Below are 21,303 nucleotides of genomic sequence, written 5' to 3'. Positions count from 1 at the left end.
TAATTTTATTATGAGTAGGGAATTACAAAAAAATAGTAAACAGATTTAGGCATACTAAAAAATCATCCATACTTCGGAAATTGTACTTAATGTTATGTATGAGTTATAAGTCAACATTTAATATTTTCCATGTTCAATTTTCATGGAATATAGTGACCACTAAAATTATATATTTTAAATCAATGGAGACAATAGTGAACCAGATTAGACTTTGGCTAGTTACAATAAGATAAGAATTATTTAACCTATTTGATAAAATTCTTTTATTTTTTCTGTTTTTTTAGGGTTAAAAAATTGTAATTCAATGTTGAGCAATAAATATTTTAACCAAAACTGATCATTAAATTAATACTTTGGTTAATATGAAAAGAAATAAACAATGTAGTTATGATAAACTCAATTAACGTTCAACAAAGATTATACATTTTCTTATTTTTTAACTCTGGAGAATTATGAATAAAAAGTATATATATATATATAAGTATATAAATCAATATTTGTATATTACAACTGATTCAAATTAATATAATTTTGATTCAAACTCCTCACATGTCCAATACTGTGTACATATAAAGGACATATATAAAGGAGTTTGAATCAAAATTATATTAATTTGAATCAGTTGTAAATTACCAATCGAAGTAGCTTTAGGACTGTAATGTTTTCCAAACTACCAAAATTTGCTAATGAAATTATTTTATATCCTCATTGTATTTATTTCTAGTTGAGTAACTACACAATTTTAAGCAGTGTTACAACCATGCTGTTCAACTGACTGATCAACTTCTTCACTTGACCGAACAATGATATTGACATCGGTGTAGTTTATTATTTTAATTCAGAGTTTATACTGAGATGTATTTCAGGATTCTCAAATGGGTGGTGTTGCCATTGCTTTGGGTCATGGTTCCGTACTGTTTGAGTGTGCCAAACACGAACTACATGCGACGACAGCCCTGCGTAAGCCCAACCGTATGCACCCTACTCGCATCAGCTTAGTGTTTTACCAACACCGCAACTTGAATCGGTCACGACACGGCTGGGAAGAGTGGGAAGAGAAGTGTCGTCTGCGCAAGTTGGGTCTCACTGTTGCCAACACAAATGCAACCGGAACGGGCTCACGCATACATCGTGCGGCTCACATGATGCTACGCTCCCCCACCTTCACCACTACCACCTGGACAACACTGTTCCCCATGCACCCCTGCATGGTCACAGGGCCGTATCAGGAGGGTGGCACACCTGGCTGACATGAAATTACTTTAAGCAATTCTTTTTTTATGAAAGTTAAATAATTAGTTAAAATATATAAATTATACATTTTGTTATTGAAAAATGTACAGTAGAGAGAAAATATTGCTCATCAACAAAGGCAGTGAAATATAGATAGATTATACTGCCTTTGGAATGTAAAGTTGTAATTTCTAATTATAGATACCTAGAAACATATATTTTATCGAGAACTGTAACAAAACACAGTATAAATTTTATGAAAGAGCTCTAATCAGTTTTCAATTAGTGACAGAAATTGATTCCAAAAATGAAAGTGTAATGTATTTTATTTAATTGTATGTTATTTCACTGTTACGCTGATGGTTTTTTACTATAAAATCAAAACAATTTAGTTAATGACTTGATTATTTAAATTGATTATTTTCATGTTATGGATATTTCAATTAATGTGACTAAAGACATTTTATCATATTCTTGAGCAATATGTATTTAACTAATTATTTAACTTTTAAAAATTACCAATATATTATTATTTTTACTAAGTTTGAAGTTTCACTGCCATATTTTTACAGTATTAAAATGTTTATTTCATACTTTATTTAATTGGTCAACAGTCAGTATTTTAAAATTGCACTACAATGTCATTGTATTAATATATATGTTTTATTAAGTAATAATTGTTTGCTCAACATTTTAAAGTGTGACACACAGTATTGCTGAAACATTAATACTATAATATTATTTTAATAAGAGTACTTCGTAAATAATAAATAAATACATTTAGTTTATGGTTTATTTATTATTTTAAATAGTACTCAATGATAACATATTGTTAGTAATATTTTGATCAGTTTATCAGAATATAATAACAGAAAATAACATTACTCATAATTTGTGACTGTACAACTCATTAGTTTCGACTTATTTATATATGCTTTATTTTAAAGGACTAAACATATGAAATTAATTTTATAAATACCTCATAAATTAATTATACCAGTTTTGCATTATCATCTATCGCTTGAAGGAAATTAAATGTCTGAAAATTATTTTCATTTGTGGGTCTTTAATATACACATACTGCAGTAAAGTGTTAACAATTACAAGAGAAAAAATGTTTGCATGTAGTAGTTTGTTTTACTTTTACTTTAAACAAATTAAAATTGTATTTTAAAATATATCAGGGACAAGAAAAATGTTTGCAACATGTTAAAACTAACATTAAAAGTTTGTTGACATTTTTTTTGAAAAAATAAAAATAAACTTTTTTGTACAAACAGAAATAAACAAGACATTTTAAGATATCTTATTCATGCAATAAATATGTTCTTTCTTTATTTTTGGTGCTATAGGATTCATTTGTCATATATCTCAAATAATGTTAAAATTACAAGTAGAGGTTTTCTTCAGTAAATGCAGTTTAAATAAACAGAAGAAACTCCTTTGAGATATTCTTCATGTCACAAGATCGCATTAAATGGTAAAAATGAGTTAATATTATCTTATTTTAGCATGTTTCTCTGTAATCTAACCAATCAAATTTTATGGAGAATAAGACTGGTAAAATATATTTTGTTAGTTACTGTATTAAGACAAGAAATGTCAATGACAATAGTCACTAGTATAAATGTAATTGAAAAAAATTACCATCATAAAACCCACAAATCAGTACAGATTTCATTTCATTTTTCTGTTATATACAGTCAAATCCCAACTATCTTGGATACACATAACACAGCTATGGTAGGAAGGGTTGAATCAATTTGAATCTTGACCTTATATCTTGGATTATTAAATAGAAACATTGACAAGAATATAAAACAAAACCATAATTCGTTCAAGGTTAAGTGAACACACATATAATAATCAAAATATAGCACACACATGCTATTTTGATAATCAATAATATAAGAATTGATAAATTATAGCTGCTTTATTATACAATAATTAATGAATAATGTATTATATTCAGTCTGTTAACAAAATAAACTTGGACATGCAAGGATTTAGCATGCCTATAATTAAAAATAGAAAGTGATTAATATATAAATAACCATTGTTGCTTATAACAAAATGTCCAATTGGGAAACATTTATAAAAAATCCATATCTGTTTTTTTTTTTTTATTTAACAGACATGGATTTTTTATAAATCTCTTGAAAAAACTTTTCATGGTTATTATATTTATTATTTTCCAACTCAACTGTACTCGTGATATGCTGTGAGAGTCATATGAATATTTACCGTATGCATATACATATCAAGTATAAGATCATCTCTCTTATTAGGTTGATTTCCAGTTTCATATGTTACTTTATTCATGTTATTACTGCACAATTTGTCCAAATAATGCTAGAAAATGGGTAGTGTAGCAAGAATTACAAGCCAACAATAGAAGTACCTAGATTTTACAGCATATACATCACTTTTTTAAAACAAAATTAAAAAGTTTAAACTTTTTTAAAAATTCCTTGTAGTACGGATACTTCTGGGTGCAAATTCCTGTATAAAAATTTGTTATTAAACAATCAAAACAGAAAACATGACAAATCGATATAAAAAATCTTTGGATTGATTACTTATAAATATAGTGCAAACCTCTTTGTCAACAATCTATAAATTTGTTGGTTTCATATAAAAATTTAACACTAGCAATTATGTTTAGGAAGATGCTTGACAACTGTGTAAGTTTCCAACCAGTCTGACTTCTTGTGTTACTTGTGTAACTGTGGATTATAATTATTTTGACAAACATTAACTTTTCACATTTTTGTTATTTTTAAAGAGGGGGTGTATCAATTCATAAAATGTAGATACACTGTCAGGTAATTGGGATTGACTGTACCACAGGTCTAAGTAATTGGAAATAGCTATCTACACTTTTTTGTTGTAAAACGACCAATGTAAGATCAATTTAGATTTACCAATTAAAAAGAAAATGCATTAAACTATATTAAATACCTGATTTTACGTAAAGCAATAAAAATAAAAACAGTACATCCATTGATCAAAACGGCATTATTCATACTAGTAGTTTCTACTGATACTACCACCTGATTTTATTTTACATTTTTGCCACAATCAGTATTTTACTGTTTTATATTCCCATAAACGTTGAGCGAGTCATTATAGCATGTCTTCATGTGATCTAATATATTTCATTTTAATTTCTTAATATAATAGTAATTTGATTATTTTAATCTTCAACATCATTATTTATTATGTTGCAACATACTTTTTTGAATATTGTTTTAAACTGTAAAATATATTGTTATGAAACATTCTTGTGTTCCATTTGATATTTTCCATTATAGTAATAATGTTACATTTATTTACAAATTTTTAATGAGATAATTGTTAGTCTGCATGGAATATATTTTATAAGTGCTTTATATTGAGTCAATCACTTGCTAATTTTATTAATAAAAGTTATATTTTTATGCATGCATACTTGATTAACACAAAATAGTTATATAATTTTGGCCCATAAAGTGTTATTGGTAGTTTGTAAACATTATTATAAATTTTAATATTGTTTTCTTAATAATATACTGTGTGTGTTACATTTATAACTTGTTTTAACTATAGCCGACCTGACAGGTTTTTAGGTCTCCTTGTTTTTCGGTAACAATGAAAAGTCTTGATATTAATATTTCAAATCTACTCTGTCCGAAAGTTGGTATGCCTGCTGAGGAGTAACAAGCCAGCTGATCTGGCCAAGTAATGATCTCATTTTTATCGAAATTGCCTGTGTTCATGCAACTCTAACTGGTGTATAAGTGTGCTGTTACGCTCCAGTCGTGCGTGTGTATGTTTGTGCTGTGTGCTTGGTTATTTATTCCGTATGAGAGGGAAGTGTGCATGGTTTAGGTTTAGTCATATATGCCAAATTGAACACCACTCCAGTGGTTGTTGGTTCAAAACTAATAGTTAGTTTTAGGTTTATTTGTATATTTTTTGTATATACAGAAAGAAAACGATTATCACATGGTTTATTTTCATGGTTTTTAAGTAAACAAAGTTTTTTTAGAAATTATTTGTTAACTCATTATAATTACCATGAGCCTTGCTCCTTACAAACTATAAGAATAAACTAGTCACTGTGATCACGTTCTATTGAACAGTGCTTTTGTGGTTATAACAAAACGGACTGTGTTTTAACTTTTTACTACTGTTTTGAACAATCTGTCATTTTACTAAAAGTTAGTTTATGCTAATAAAATAAAGTACAATTTTTTAAATCAAAGATTAAAGTATTGACGAGCAGTAGTGGTGTAGATAACTTTTAATTTATTCTCGAATGTACAGGATTCCTACAGAGAGGTCCTCAAATTGTAATATTTTCTGTTGAATTTACTTGGCCTACGTGGAACCGTAAGCCTGGTCTGTTGTAATGTAGTCTAGGATAGATTAGTGTGTATAATATATGTGTTTAGATAAGGTATTTATTTCTTAGAATAGTCAACCCAGTACTGACTAGTATATAGGTAAATGTCTGTAAAAGTTAGTTTTTTACGAACACTTAATAATGTTGGTTTTTATATTTGAAAATGAAATATTTGTAAAGACACTACAAATAAAATATTTTGCTCACATAAAACCGTTACAACAATTATTGAGTGGCATCCTGTGTTAGTAACTGCCTGCGGAATGTATCTCTGGCAGTTTTTATATTTATCGTGTATCAGGGAGCGATCTTTTATAAACTCATAATATTCACATTATTATTCATTAATTCCACCTAAAATACAAGAATATTTAATATTTTTTATTTAAACTAACAATAACTAAATTATGCAATATTGCTTAAATAGTTATGTAGACAAGTGAAAGGTATTAGTACAAGCTTCAATATCAATTTAATTAACCAAGTAATTTTGTCACATTATATTGAGAAACATTAAATTAGTTTGTTAATATTTTTAAATTATAGGTTCAATCCCTGATATAACGATGCGCCTCTCTCTTTTATACAGGATGCATACATTTTTACTGTGTCAAAACCATAGAATATATACATTGTTATTTAGCGTGTGAAACAAAATCCAATATCTTTTGTAGACTTTGAGATTGATATTTTAAATATATCGCTTGCCTTGCTGAGAGAAAAGTAATTTTTTTATACAAAAAATAATAGAAAACGCAAAAAAATAAGTAAAGCAATATAATTATAGTGTTTGTATTGTGATGTGATGTGTCCTGTGACTTGTTTTAATATTAAGGCTTTTATTTGAAAGCGAGCTTTGTTGAGCCAGTACAAATAATAGGATCCAACTACACCTTTGAGTGATTGTAATTTTTCTACCGCCAAGACATTTTACCTGTACAAAAGTAGTCTAGAAGTCTTGTGGATATATGATCCACCAGGCTGTATAATGAGACAAAATATGTTAATATATTTCTACAGTGTGTAATATATATGGTATATTTTTGACACATTTTGTCATAAAAGATTGTAAACTATCAAAAAATGTTGTCACTCTTATTCTTAAATTATTATAAAAAGTGTTGATGATATAGTAATCAATTTTTAGAGTTTTTAAATACATTTTGTACAAATTTTGTTGCCCAGAAGATAACCCGTGAAATGTTTGTAAAATTGTCTTCCTAGGCACTGTTTGTTTTGGTCCCAATTTTAAAAAGTAACTTCTCACTAGACTAAGTGAATGTATTTTTACACTTCAGTTTGTTTGTAGCTTTTACATAGTAAGTAGCCTGTAGTTTATGTAGAGCAGTACAATGTCATTGTTTTTATGTGAATATAATAATAATACACTTTGTCAATAGTTAATGTTTTATTTATTACCTTCTACTTATTTATCTTACATGTGGTAGAAATATTACTTTAATGTCTTCTCAAATGTTAACTTGTAATGAAACCTGACAAACTACATGGACTACATTAAATATCAAACTGTTAATTCTTAATTATTTGAATAAAAGTAAAATGAATTTCTTATCAGATAATGGTTTCCATTACTTTATCACATTTAAAGCCTAATTATATTATCAATATATTTCAAAAGATGTGAAATTAAACAAAAAAAATCTATTAACAATTCAGACTATGACATCATAGCACAACCATACCAAAATAAGATAATTTGTTAGTTAGGATATTTATTTATGGATTTTCATACATAAGGTACAACAATAAACATGATTTATGTAAATAGGTAAGATATCTTGTGAACTGCTGATTGGCTGTTGTCACTATATATATATATATTATATATATATATATATATATATATATATATATATATATATATATATACGATACATGTACATAAATACAGATATACAAGCAAAATATTGGTTTACTAATATAATTTGTTAATTAAGATATCTATCTACGGTTATTCATAGACAAAGTGCAACAAAATCACGTTTTCGCGATCAGTAAATCAAGTAATACCAATAAGTTTTTGTCCAGGAAGATACATAGCAGACTCGTGGCGATCTACAAACATAAATCTAATACCAACTAATACGACAATTTTAATTGGTAATTTAAATACTGATGATCATTATAATACGCACGATAATTAATAATGTGGTGAATCTTCTAAGATTCTATTGTTGAATTTCATTGATGGATTTTCATACCTGAATCTTTCTTGAAGATTCGGTACATCAAAGATTTGGCTTCGACACACCACTAGTTATTATTACAATGCTATAAAACATATGTTTTTAATAGAACATTTCTGTTAAAACAAAGCCATAATATGAGTTTTTTTGGTGATTTCCGTAAACCTTCATTAAAATCTGTACCTTTTCCGGAACTTCCATAACTGGTAGAGACTCTGCAAGATTAACCAGGCAATTATTCCAGTCTATCATGAAGTCCCTGACTTTGCTATGACTTTCTTCATACTGTAAAAATTCCCCGACTATTCCTGGTTTCCCCAGTCACTAGACACTCGGTGGTGTATAGTATAGACATAAACGGACTAAACTAATCGGCCGGCAGGACCCCATACACTCTCACTGGTGGCATGTAACCTTGAACTGTCAATTCAACTCACAATCCTCTACCATTTCTTCCTCAAAGACAGCGCCCAATATCCTTGAACTTGATTACAAAATATGAGCATCAGATGTGCTTTGTTAATTTTCAACTTGTTACACATTTTGCTCAAAATTCCTGTACATATCCCGCATTTTTTCTGTACATAGTAAATTTAAGTACAATTCTCGCACACTGAACACCCTGAAAAAAGGCTTTTACTGTCTGCAAAACACAGTGCATAGTATAAAAATTGAGAACTGATATGTAAAAGAGTTTGTACAAAAGTAAAATTCTTCTTGAATTCTGAGCCATCGTATCTAGTACTTGCTCTGGAGGAACTGATATTTTCCCGTAGTGGACAGAAAGTAAGTGCAGTCAATCACTCATTCCTCATTTTGTTACTTAAAAAAAAATCTTGGACCATTTCAATGTTGAGAGTGATCTTTCAGTACTACATGTCAGTAATACTGCATTATTTAAATGAGAATAACCGTTTGTTAAAAAAGTAATTGAACAAAATTAAAATTTTGGAAGGCGTCGGACTCCTTGGACCCCCTCGCTGGCTACATCCTTGCTTCCTTAGACTTCAATGAATATTTCAAAAAATGAATTAGCCAAATCAGTCCAGCTGTTCTCGAGATTAACGCTTAGCTACAACATTTAGTTATTTAATTATTATATAACTAATATCCATGTACTATTGGAACTATTCTGAAGCACAAGGTACAAACTGTACGAAATGAGCTGTACTGACTGGCCATCATATGATGACACATCTTGTCAATGATTCACAATGGCCTAAAGCAATATTATAATACAGTTATGGTAAAAAAATGAAGTAGTACGTAAACTTCCAGAAAAATGTAATACCAATGAAAATAGGAACTGCTTCACGTCACGAATAAGTTAAAAAAATACTACGAGACACTCAACCTCATTATCAAATAATTTTTCAATCTCACCCTGCCAAAGAAAGTCAACCTAAGAAAAATATATGAACCTGATGTCTAATGGTAAGTAATTATAAAAAAGAATGACAAAAATACCCATAATTTAAGTTAATCACATTCTGTTGATAATAAAAGAACAAGAACGATATGGTACAAAATCACAGGACTGAGGTAATACAAATAAAAACAAAATTTTAAATTGGTTATAAAATCTTCTTTTAATGAAAAGAAACAGTTCATTTGACTATAAATAATATTGTTATCACCATCTAGTCATAATTTTAAAAAGTTTAACTCAAATAACTTGAGTTTGGAAATAAAAATATTGTTCACATTACAACACAAATGTGTATAATATCTGAAATGCTTTAGAGACAATTTGTGTGGTATTTTATCTGCTGAGGGCTTACTTTCTGTATATGATATATTAATAAATAATATAACAGGATGAATAGCTCTAGAATCATAACAGAAATAATAAGTTTTTTATCACCCTTTGTTGAGGTTTTTCATATTAATGAGAAAAATCAATTTAAGTAGTTATTACAGATTAAGTATTTTTTGCAAATTTCCCAATTTAAGATTATTTTTAAAACAAAAAATATTACATTTATTTGTACTTAAAAAATAAATAATAATTAACTGAAACTTAAAATATAACTCTCTTGAGATTCAGAAACCTCAAAATGATATGTTAATGTATAAAATATTGGTCTATTCTATTGAAAAGAGAGTCCATATTTGCGCGTGACTAGAGGCGTATGGGTGGAGGCAACAGAGAGCAAGAGAGGAACATCATTGGCATCGAGGTCGAGGACTGAAGTCAAGGTAGCAATGTTGAGAAAATCTGAATCAAGGAGAAGTTCGGCCAGAGCTTGACTTCGCACACACAGTTCTGACAGCTTCGTTTCCACATGGGACAAGCACTGTAACAGATTACAAATAATATGCAAATTATGGTCATAGTAAACGAAGTGGATGGAGTATAGCTAAAATTTGTATGTATCAAACTAATAAAATATTTTATTAATAGATTTGAGTACTATTTGTTTTGGACACATTGTTTTAATACCTCTTTTTTTTCAAATTAAGATACTGATTTCCAATTATTTGTTTTACTGATATGTTATACATTTTAATTTTGAGTACCTACATAACTCGCAAAGACATTCACTAACATTTTATGTCATAAATGCTATATAATTAAATATTAAAACGTAATGAATGATGCTGAAAGTGATTCCAGTCTGGAATTTAAACTACCTGAAGCATAATTCAAACTATTATTACAAATATGATGCACTAACCATCTGTGCAGGCACTGACAGGCTGCAGAGTTGTTGGGTAGTCTCGAGCATGTTGGCCACAAGTTGAGACATGCCCACTCTCACTCCTACCTCACCGCCTCGGTCAGCCATAAGTGAGTGACTTGAGACTAGCAGCACCTCCCTACACACACAAACCTTAGAATTGTCACCAGAGTGAACAATAAGAGACAGTTCTGTTACCGACAATGAAGTAACATACCACGTATCAGTGTTGGCGAGAATACAGACTGCCTCGGCTAAGTCCAGATCCCTGTCCAGCTGGAGGGAATGTTGCAAGTCCTCCGGTAGCCCTTGAGTAAGTCCCTGGAGGACCAGCTCTGGGTTGTACACGTTACTCACTCCCCCATACAGTGAGGCGGCCACACCAGACTCCTCACCACATGTCTCAGTCTCCAACCACCTAAATACGCCATATAAATCAATCTTTATTTTACACAAGAACTACTGTAATCTTTAATTTAGGTCTCTTTAACTTTTAATTTGTTATTGTGAGTGCTAAAGTGTCTTTACTAAAGGACATTGTGCACTTGATGGTGTAAACGCTGCAATCGTTTTCTGATAAAGGCTTGATAATGTACAGTCAGATAAAACAGAATTAATGTGTAGAGGTAGTGCTGCAAGAGTGTGACTGTGATCTTGTTTGTATGTCCGAGCATTGGCTTAAGCCCCAAGAGACAGAATTCTAAAACCTAAGTGGCTATAACCTAGCTGCCTGTTATGCTCGAATTTCTGCTGAACATGGAGGTGCTTTATGCAAAGACAAATCTGGAATATAAATTGGTGGATGTAAATAAATTCTATGTGGACATACACCATGAGGCAGCAGCAATTCAACTTGTAAATAGTAATGTAAATATAATCAGTCTATATAGATCTCCGAATGGTAACCGTGTATTTTTAAACAACTTTGAGGATATGCTTATTTACTTACAATAGTCAGGAGCATCTCTGATTGTTGGGGATTGATTTGGTGACTGATTACACCAAATCTTATCAATGGGACTTTGCTAGGCTCTTGAGGCAGTACAATCTTCACATTACGAATCTAACTCCAACTAGAGATACAGCAGTTTTGGACAATATGCTTACTGATTTATGTCAAGAAGAATATACTGTCTCTGTTGAACAGTTTTGTATCTCAAACCATGCTTCTGTATTGTTTGATAGTTTGGAATCTGATTTTTCACAGTTACCTGTCAAGCCAGGACAACCCGTTTTAATTCAGCCTATAACAAATGAACCTATTCAAGACTACTAGATTTGTTTGGCTGAAGCAGACTGGTCATGCCTCAGAAGGAACTATACGCACAAGAAATTTTTAACTTGTTTTTCGATATATTAGAAATTGGGTATGAAACCTATTCCTCAGAAGTTATGAGAAAAGAAATGAAGAAACTCCCGTGGTATAATGAAGATCTTATGGAAAAAGAAAACTTCTGACATTTCATGATTTAAATATAAATAAACTTTTGAATACAGAGGAATCTCATAAAGCACTATCTGAATATCGGTCTCAATATAGAAGACTACTGAGGGCAACAGAGAACAGTTTACTGCTGATAGCATTGACAGTTCTGAAAACAAATGTAAAGCTATACGCAAAGTGACATCTGCTAGTTCTCAACCTCAAGTCTTCATGGATCCTAACCAATTCAACGAGTTCTTCACTTCTTCTGTAAGAGAGGCAGTCGAGGAATGTGGAGTTGAGACAGCTGCTGCTTCAACTCAAAAAACATCAGAGCTACAAATTTCCAATGAATAACAGTGTCTTGTGAAGAGGTAATGTCTCATATAAATTGTCTAAAAAGATTAAACAGTCAAGATATCTATGGCCTATCCAGTGTCTTTCTTAAAGCTATTGTGAATGTAATAGGGAAAGTGATTGTAATTCATTAAAGCGAAATATACCACTACAGCCCTGATCAACTTTGCTGACTTTGTACTTGACAACCTTGAAGAAGGAAAACTTGTAAACACTCTTTTCCTAGACTTGGGAATAAATGTCATTTGAAATTTATTTAGGTTTCTTTAAATCAATTTGGTCTGTGTTGTGCAATTCCCATAGTGAAAAGTTTGAAGAGATGAGATTGACCTCTGATTTGGAATGTTTATTGGTTTAGGCTGGCCAACAAACTTATCCAATGTATGTTAAGCACTATTCTTATATACTATGTTTATATTGAATCAATTAGAAATTATAGCAGTTATCAAGTTCACAAGCTCACTACATATATATACAGTATATATATATATATATATATATATATATATATATATATATATATATATATATATATATGACTAGTATTACTGATTGATAAACAGAATGGACTAATGAAAAACTAATAATATCTGACTCTATACAAATAGAATTAGTGGTCACATTTTATTGTAAGGTTTAGAAAAACTTTTACTAAAAACTTTGAACTCGTTATAAAAAACCAATGCAAAATGCATATTTTGTAAGAATAATTTTTGAAAGTTCTAAAAACATAAAGAAACTAAACTTTTTTTGTTATTATATAATTTTTAAAGTTCTTATTATAGTTTGAACTTCAAGACAGTCCTTATGTTTGAAGATCAAATGATCTTCTACATAGGATTTTTAAAGGCAAAATTAAATTGATTTTAATTTTCAATGCATTTATAAAATTAAATCCATATTCAAAAAAAATGGAATGATACTGAATTTCCTCTAATTTAGTTTGTAAATTTGAGATTTTCCGATTATTAAATATTGGCAAAATTTACATCACACACAGTTTACAACGCAGAGCTTGCTATATTTTTTGTTTCTTTTCAACCTTGATACGGATAAATATAAATTATTAATTTTATTGTATGCTTTACATTAGATTGCAATAGATTGTTATATATAACATAAAAACTAAACTGCTTATGGAAAAGTTATTCTTACAAAATACTAAAATTTTGTCTACATATTAGTCAAAAAAACAATATAAAAATAAAATTCACTAAATATTATGATTATCAAAATTATAATAATAATCAAGAAACTAACAACAATGAGTGCAAACAAAACAATATTGTTTACATTTACACATGTATTGTTGTGGTCTAGTAATTGCCATCAGTTGATAGCACATAGCCTTACGAATTCTAGTTATATTTATCAGAACATATATTATGGAAAACCTACAAAATAATATGAACACTGTATAAAATACAAATACTAATTAATTTACTTCAGACAAACACAACAATATTGGATGTTCTAGAAAAATCAATCACACTATAAATAAATAAATGTTATGAAACAACAATATATTGTGTCTTTTACTAAAACTTTAAAAAATTATACATCATTGCAGGATACTTAACACTTTGAGTGCTGGCCCTAAATAACATGTAACTCTATAGAATGCTGGGCGTTTTTCGTGGTTTTCAAAAATTTATTAAAAAAAAAGTATGTAAGGTACAGTGGAACCTCGATAAGTCGGATTAATCGGGACCGCGGCCGATCCGGGTTTACGAAAATCCGGGTTAGCCGGAGAATTAGGTAAAAATTAATAAAATACGGTATACTTACAGATAAACTCCATTATAATTGTAAAAACATAAAACATATGCACATTTAATTATTATTAATCCTTACAGTTCATTTATAACTGTTCATTTCCTGGTAAAAAACTCAGTCAGCTTTTGTTGTGCCAATGTCGTCTGCCGCTTGCGTGCTGTGCGATCCCGCAGTCTCTTCAACATGAGCAATTCAGCCGGCGATGTTTCTGCCTGCCGCTCGAAATAAACCATTAGTTCGTTTAGTTTGGTCACTGCATCTCCATGACTCATCACTGGATCTTCAATGTCCCCGTCTGCCTCCTCAGCGTCTGATTCATTAGCATCAGATAAAAACGACGCGATCACTTCCTCGTCAGTAAGTGGCTCGTAGCCTCCGTTATTGTCTGCCCCTAACCACAGAGTAATGTCATTTTCATCGACTTCAGAGCAGCCATCAATATTTTGGAACATATCCAAAAGTTCTTGGGGCTGGACATCGTCTGGAGAGTCATTTTCCATATTACAGTTCCCCACTGGTTGAATTATATTTTCAGGCAAGTCGCATACACCCTTCCACAGTTTTTTCCAAGATTTAATTAAGCTGATTCTAGTCACTTATTCCCAAGATTGTGCAATCATGTACATTACAGTTTTCACATTAAATGTTTTGATAATCTCAACTACACTGTGTTCTCCTTCATTGTCAATGATTGTGCTTAGCATCTGTCTTCTGTAAACCTTCTTGATTTTCTCGAGAACCCCCTGGTCCATGGACTGTAATAGCGCTGTTACATTAGTCGGCAAAAACTTGACGGTAATGTCCGCACTGACCAGCACATCTGCAGACGAATGTGAAGGAGCATTATCAATTAGTAGGACAGCTTTAATTGGCAACCCAAATCTTTGAAATATTTCGTCACACCTGGCACAAAACAATAAAAAAACCAGTTTTTAAAAGTGTTGCTGTCCATCCATGCACTTCTTTGAGACTTTTAGACAACTGGTAGAGAATCCCGATTTACATTTTTCAGTGCTCGCGGATTTTTGCTTTTCCTATTAAGAGTAGAGGAAATTTATGCTTCCCCGAAGCATTGCTGCAGACCATTATTGTCAATCGGTGTTTGCTTTTTTTGTATCCCTTTGCGTCTTTTTCAGTTTTTGAGGCCAAAGTTTTGCTCGGCAACATTCTGTAAAATAGACCTGTCTCATCGGCGTTATATATTTGATCTGCCGTTAAATTTTCTTCTTTAACAAAACCCAAAAACTTGTTTTTATAGTCATCAGCAGTGCTGTTGTCCCCAGATAGACATTCTCCTGTGATAGATAGTTGGCAAATACCATGCCGTTTTTTCCACCTATCCAACCATCCTTGACTCGCAGTAAAATTTGGTTCACAACCAGGCAACTGTTTATTCAGCTTGATTGCCTTTTCTTGAATGATAGGCCCAGACACTAGCAAACCACGTTCCCTTTCCGCACAAAACCAAACATACAAAGCGTCGTCAAGAGTCTCGTTTTTAGCTTTCTTAGCTTTGCACCGATTGCCCAAACTGTCTTTTGTTATCATCTTGAAACAAAATTCTTCGATTTTGTCCTATTTTTTTCCAATCCGATACTGTAGATGTACCGACACCATAAGATGTTGCAATTGTTTTTAAAGATTCGCCTTTATCAATCCTACCTAATGCCTCTAGTCTCTTTTCCATTGTCACTACAACATTTTTACGTTTTGTTGCCATCGCGTAAATAAAAACAAACGCACAACACAAATGAAGCACACTATTTGAAGCACGATTGCAGAACAGAAGCAAACAATACAGTACACAACACGGGCACAAGCGAGCGGAGCGAGGTAGGAACGGTACTGAGGGGCCAGGCGTAGCGGTAGCATGGGAGAGGATTTGGAGAAATACGTGTCTGTTATTTTTTCCGATAATCCGGGACAATGACCGCCACTCGGCCACCGTGTGCCATGAGTCACACACTCACTGTCGTACAGTCCCATCAAATACTGATGCAACATCGATTCACGGATACTATACCACTCAAAAATATTACGTTTTTATTATTGAAATGTTTGTCTGATTTTTTATTTTTTAATTGAAAATCGGTCCGGGTTAGCTGGACTTCCGGGTTAACAGGGGCCGACTTATCGGGGTTGTACTGTATAAGAAAATACTTACATGCCTTAATTTAGCTTACTTTCTTCTTTCTTGTAACGTGAGATTGTTAGTGTTTTTTTTAAGAACTACACATAAAATATGTTTTTGAAAAACATATATGTTTTGAAAAAAAAAAAAATTATTTTTTGAGACAGTTTTTTTATCTAACAAACTAAACTAAGCATATATACAATTATTTACAATGACCCATTTACAAATATAAACTGTCCTTTGAATAATACAAATCATGTTTTTATGTTTTACGTTTAAAGCCATTGCGACATCGACTGCCGGCTGCAACGAACGTCACGTCAGCGGCACGTAAACAAAGCGACCGAAGTTGTTTTATCAGCAAGCTCATTCAATACATCTGACGCTTTCTAGAGGTGAATTGTGTTACTAAAAACCCAAACAACATTGTAGAGTAGGCAAAACCCGTTTAAATACGGACAATGTAATATAATACCAATTGAAATGACAACCACGTAAAACTACGGGATTAGCATTCTTCGGAAGTTTCGCTGTTCCGTAAAATTACGGGATTAGCACTCTAAGTGTTAAAGAGTTAAGCAATTAGTGAGCAAAATACGACTTACCTTTGAGAGGGCAGTTTGATATATTCATTAATGGAAGGTGGAATTTGCTTATCCACATCAGTCAATTTATCTAGAGGAACTTCACAACCACTTTTATTTACTAATTGCTCTACAGTTACATTTTGTTCTGTTGAAGTGTCTTTGAGCGATCTATCACTAGTCCTAAACACATTTGCAGATAAAACATTGTTGTCTTTGGTTACACTTGGAGTACTTTCACTATCACTGATTTCACACAAAGATTTATATGTCGTCCTCTCAATTGTACTGTCACTCAACCACCTCCGGATGAGCTGGCTGGCTTCTCTGCTCCTCCGACTTTTCACCCAGTCCGTTTCTGACACTGCTTCCTCAGGCACACTCAAGCAGCGATGTAAACCTGGTTGATTCATCTTCAGAGATTTAGTGTCTCCTCTCACCTCTAATTCTATTGGTGTCGGATGCACAATCACTACTCTGTCACTAACTTCTCCACTATAAAACTCAGTCTTGTTTTCAGTCTGACATCTCTCTCCTTCTTTATTCGAGTCTTTTACATCTACAAAATCTATTAAGATCAACGGTCGTTTAAAGTCAGTCTTGTTACTCTTCACTTCTGATAGTCCCACTAGACTTTCTGGTAAGTTTGCCTCGTCTTGACCTTTAATATTGACCAGTTCTTCATTTTCTCCAAGTACAAAGACTACTTTATTTTCTTTATTCTCTTTATCAGATGAATTTGACTGATAAATATTCTTTATCGAAAAAGAATTCTGGCTACTTTCAACAGTATGCAATGACGATCTTGAATTGATTTTATTAAACATATTAAGTAAATGATCAGATGTAAATTGTTTTTCAGAATCCAATTTAGAAGCAGCCTTATTATCATTCTCCAAACATTTCACAACTGACAATGTTGAACTATGGAATGGAGATACACTAATTGTAGCATTTCTCGGATCAATATCATCTAAATGTTGAGAAAATGAGGTTTCTATCAATTTATTACAACTTAAGCTTTTTCCTAATTTAGAGTTCAAATGTTTGATTGGTTTCACATGTTTATTTCTATCTTCATAACTATCACCAGAAAAATCATTGCATGACTCAAAACCACTTTCCAAGCTATTAGCAGTATCCATTTCACAGTCTGTGACAGAAAATGTCTTCATACTTAATACTGTTTTACTTTTGGTCAGAGTGGAAGTAGATGTGGAGGAACATCCCCCATCTGAACCAGCTTTGTGGAACTCTCTAATAGCGTCCTTATCGTATGGAGCATTCCCTTGATCACATTCCAGAATATACTCCAACTGGTTCTCCTCATCAGATTGTTCTTCACGTTCTAATTTCATTACTCTCACTTGACTACAACGTATGAAATAGCTTAAAATGGATAATAACTTCAAAACAAGGGGTTCTGATTTCCCGACCACCACGGTTTTTGCTATTTTTGGAGGATATCCCAAAGCTCCTTGCAGATCACTCAGCTGAGCCCACAGAGGGTTGTAGGGGTGGTTTCTTGATAAGTCTGCTAACTGTAAAAATAATATACAGATAAAACTTGAACAGTAGACACTAAAAACATACTAACTGTTTATACTGTTTGAATATAATCAAAGATATTAGTTTAATACTGGTAAAGATTACAAAGGTTTCGAAGTTTGCTTTGTAATTAAAATACGGTTTTCAACTCTAGTGTTATATTGGTGAATATTTTAATGTTATTTACTGCAGCTGTATAACATATTGTTTCATACACATCTAATCATGGGACTTTTATAACACGAAGTATTTTAAATTTTGGTCTATACCAATCTTTTACAATAAACTTTTATATAGTGTATATACAAAAAATGTATATAGAGAATTGTAAATTGTTTCATAGTTTAAATATTACAAAACTAAAACACTAAAAATATCAGTATTTTTAATTTTTTCAAAGGGCTTTTTCAATACAGTTCTTAAACTTAAAACATTGAAACCCCGGAATTAAAAAAACTCCAAATTGGACAAAAATGTACACTGTATGATAAAACCAAAAATTTTTAAAAGTTTAATAAATCTCCTCTTAAACATTATTTAAGACATAATAATTGAGACATAATTAATTGCTTACTTTTGTATAAATATAATTTGATTTAATATTCATTTCAAATGTATTTCAACATACAACAATGCCAAAACTAATAATAATTAAAACAATGTATAATATATCATTTTAAGAGTGCTTTCATAGGAGATAGTGTTTGTATAAAAAATATGAATATAAACAATTTTAAACAAAGAGCATTCATGTGTTTATTTCAGTTTAAACTTTTGTGATACTTGATCCAAGACATTTTGTAAAATTGTGAGTTATTATTACTAAATTTTTAATCCATATTTGAACTGCACGGAAAATAGTGAAGAAAAACAAGATATGAAATGAAATTTACAGTTACTGCCAAAACATTTGCCATTAAAGTAATATACATATAATTGTAGCCTACAATAATGTATTTATAATACAATATATTAATTTGTAAATATCCTATGATTTCAAAATATTTCTAAATTTAGTGTCTGCAAAATAAAGATGTCTGCTTATAACATTTTTTGAATAAGTTTACTTACATTTTAAATGTAGTTTTAACAGAACTGATAACTTGTATCACAATAATTGAAAGTAGAAAAAAGCATATAAATATCAGATGTTTTTAACAGTATCTCAATCGCATATGATATTTTAATTTAATTTATGTACCATAATAAGTTTAAGAATGACATTGAGAAGGTGTGTAACATATTCAACGTTGTACCAGTGCCAATATGAGGACTGGTGAGTATGAGGTGTCAGTAATGTCCTTTAAACCTTTTCAGATATAGGTGTAAAACACAGAGTAATTAAAAACAAAATTGATATAAGAATTAAAAATTGCTGAGTGATGTATTACCGCTGAGTCAGGTTGGCCAGGCACGTCACTGCATACGGTTGGTACCCATCCCAAGTGGTGAGTTAGGACTGCAGTTAACAAAGTACTTATAAAACTGAAACACAACATTATCAAAAGTTAACATTTTCTCATACTCATAAGCATGTTTTATGTATATAAAACCCCATGTTTTAATTTTTGCTATTATAATTATACATTTTGTTTAGTTGGCCTCATGACATACAAAGATTCTCCTCAAAAGGAATTAGTAATTCTCATCTTTAATAATAACAAATTTTCACTTATTGTCATTATTTATACAGGGTGTCCCATGAAGAAACGGAAAAAAACTGTCAGGACTTGTTTCTTACGGTGAAAATAATGAAAAAAGTTCATATACACATAGGTCCAGAAACGCTTAGTTAGCGAGCTATACAGGGTGAAAGATTTCGCCCAGATTTCAGTACCACCGTTAAAAGGGAGCCCTATTAAATTATTTTGGGTGTTACCCAGGACGTAAAATTTAATGTATATTATGCAAATTGAACTGAAAAATTGAATAAAATTGGTACCAGACCTCTAGCTGCAGTAGTTTTTAAGATATCTGAAGAAATACGCAAAATTCTGTGTCCAAAAACAAGTTTCATTTAGGTTTCAAGTAGATTAACTTTGTTAAATGTGTAACAAACACGTAAAATTCTTTAACAAAACTTGTAAAGAATTAATTTCTTAAGATAATGATGTAAAATAAGCCAATAAAAATTATACGTAAACTTTAAGAAAATCAATTTTTAATTAAATAAATAACGTACGAAGAATAGACAAAATCGGTTACACTTTTTTTCTTGCTGAACGTACATGTTTTTATAAACTTTTATTTTCACTTACTATTGCAAAAAAAATAAATGCTAACAAAATAACTAACCTTAGTTTAGTAACTGTTCGAAATTCCCTCCTTCACAATTCACACAGCACTCTGCTCGACGTAAAATATTTGTGGTGGCTCAGCGAATTATGTCTGGATTGTTTCTTATTCTGTCAAATGCGTTGCGAATTCTAACGAGTAATTCTTCCTTGGTATCAACTTTACGTTTATACACCATAGCTTTGATATATCCCCATAAGAAGTAGTCAAGAGGCGATAAGTCAGGCGATCGTGGTGGCCAGTTGATTGGTCCACCACGCCCAATCCAGTTCAAGAAATTAGCATTCAAATGATTTCTAGCTACTAAAGAAAAATGAGGAGTTGCACCATCGTGTTGGAAAATCATTTTTAATCTTTTTTTGTAAAGGGATATCTTCTAAAAGAGCCGGTAAATCATTTTTCAGAAATTGTTCGTACATATTAACATATTTCCTGTAAGGTTTCCTTCAAAAACGAATGGTCCTAGAATTTTGTCATCAATAACGGCACACCAAACATTAATGTGAAATCTGTGTTGGAAAAAGGTTTCTACGGTACCATGTGGATTTTCTTCGCTCCATAAATGACTATTTCTCCAATTGAAGGACCCGTTTCTCGTGAAAGTTGCTTCATCAGTAAATAAAATTGAATTCACCCTATCAGCATTGTCTAGCAGGCAATGATAAAAGTTTAACCGTA

General features: G+C 31.2%; 2 protein-coding genes across 8 annotated transcripts in view; one reads left to right on the top strand and one right to left on the bottom strand.

Annotated features, from left to right (window-relative positions):
- The window catches only part of LOC124357290 (DNA N6-methyl adenine demethylase-like), a 127,487-nt gene extending 120,468 nt beyond the window's left edge, over positions 1-7,019 (top strand). For all 6 annotated transcript variants that reach the window (XM_046808942.1, XM_046808943.1, XM_046808944.1 and 3 more), the window contains one exon: positions 867-7,019. In XM_046808942.1, the coding sequence (XP_046664898.1) occupies positions 867-1,250 (384 nt within the window). In that variant the 3' untranslated portion in view covers positions 1,251-7,019. The remainder of the gene's footprint in view (positions 1-866) is intronic.
- A 2,371-nt stretch (positions 7,020-9,390) lies between these two features.
- LOC124357289 (folliculin-interacting protein 2) overlaps positions 9,391-21,303 on the bottom strand; it is a 43,125-nt gene continuing 31,212 nt past the window's right edge. For both annotated transcript variants that reach the window (XM_046808938.1, XM_046808939.1), the window contains exons 9-13: positions 19,722-19,815; positions 16,804-18,323; positions 10,726-10,926; positions 10,506-10,647; positions 9,391-10,124 (exon numbers count right to left, since the gene is read on the bottom strand). In XM_046808938.1, the coding sequence (XP_046664894.1) occupies positions 9,918-10,124; positions 10,506-10,647; positions 10,726-10,926; positions 16,804-18,323; positions 19,722-19,815 (2,164 nt within the window). In that variant the 3' untranslated portion in view covers positions 9,391-9,917. The remainder of the gene's footprint in view (positions 10,125-10,505; positions 10,648-10,725; positions 10,927-16,803; positions 18,324-19,721; positions 19,816-21,303) is intronic.

Source organism: Homalodisca vitripennis, chromosome 3 (genome assembly GCF_021130785.1).
Source record: "Homalodisca vitripennis isolate AUS2020 chromosome 3, UT_GWSS_2.1, whole genome shotgun sequence".
Lineage (NCBI taxonomy): Eukaryota > Metazoa > Arthropoda > Insecta > Hemiptera > Cicadellidae > Homalodisca > Homalodisca vitripennis.
Note: the sequence above shows the minus strand (reverse complement) of the source record. Positions and strands in the feature narration are given on the sequence as shown.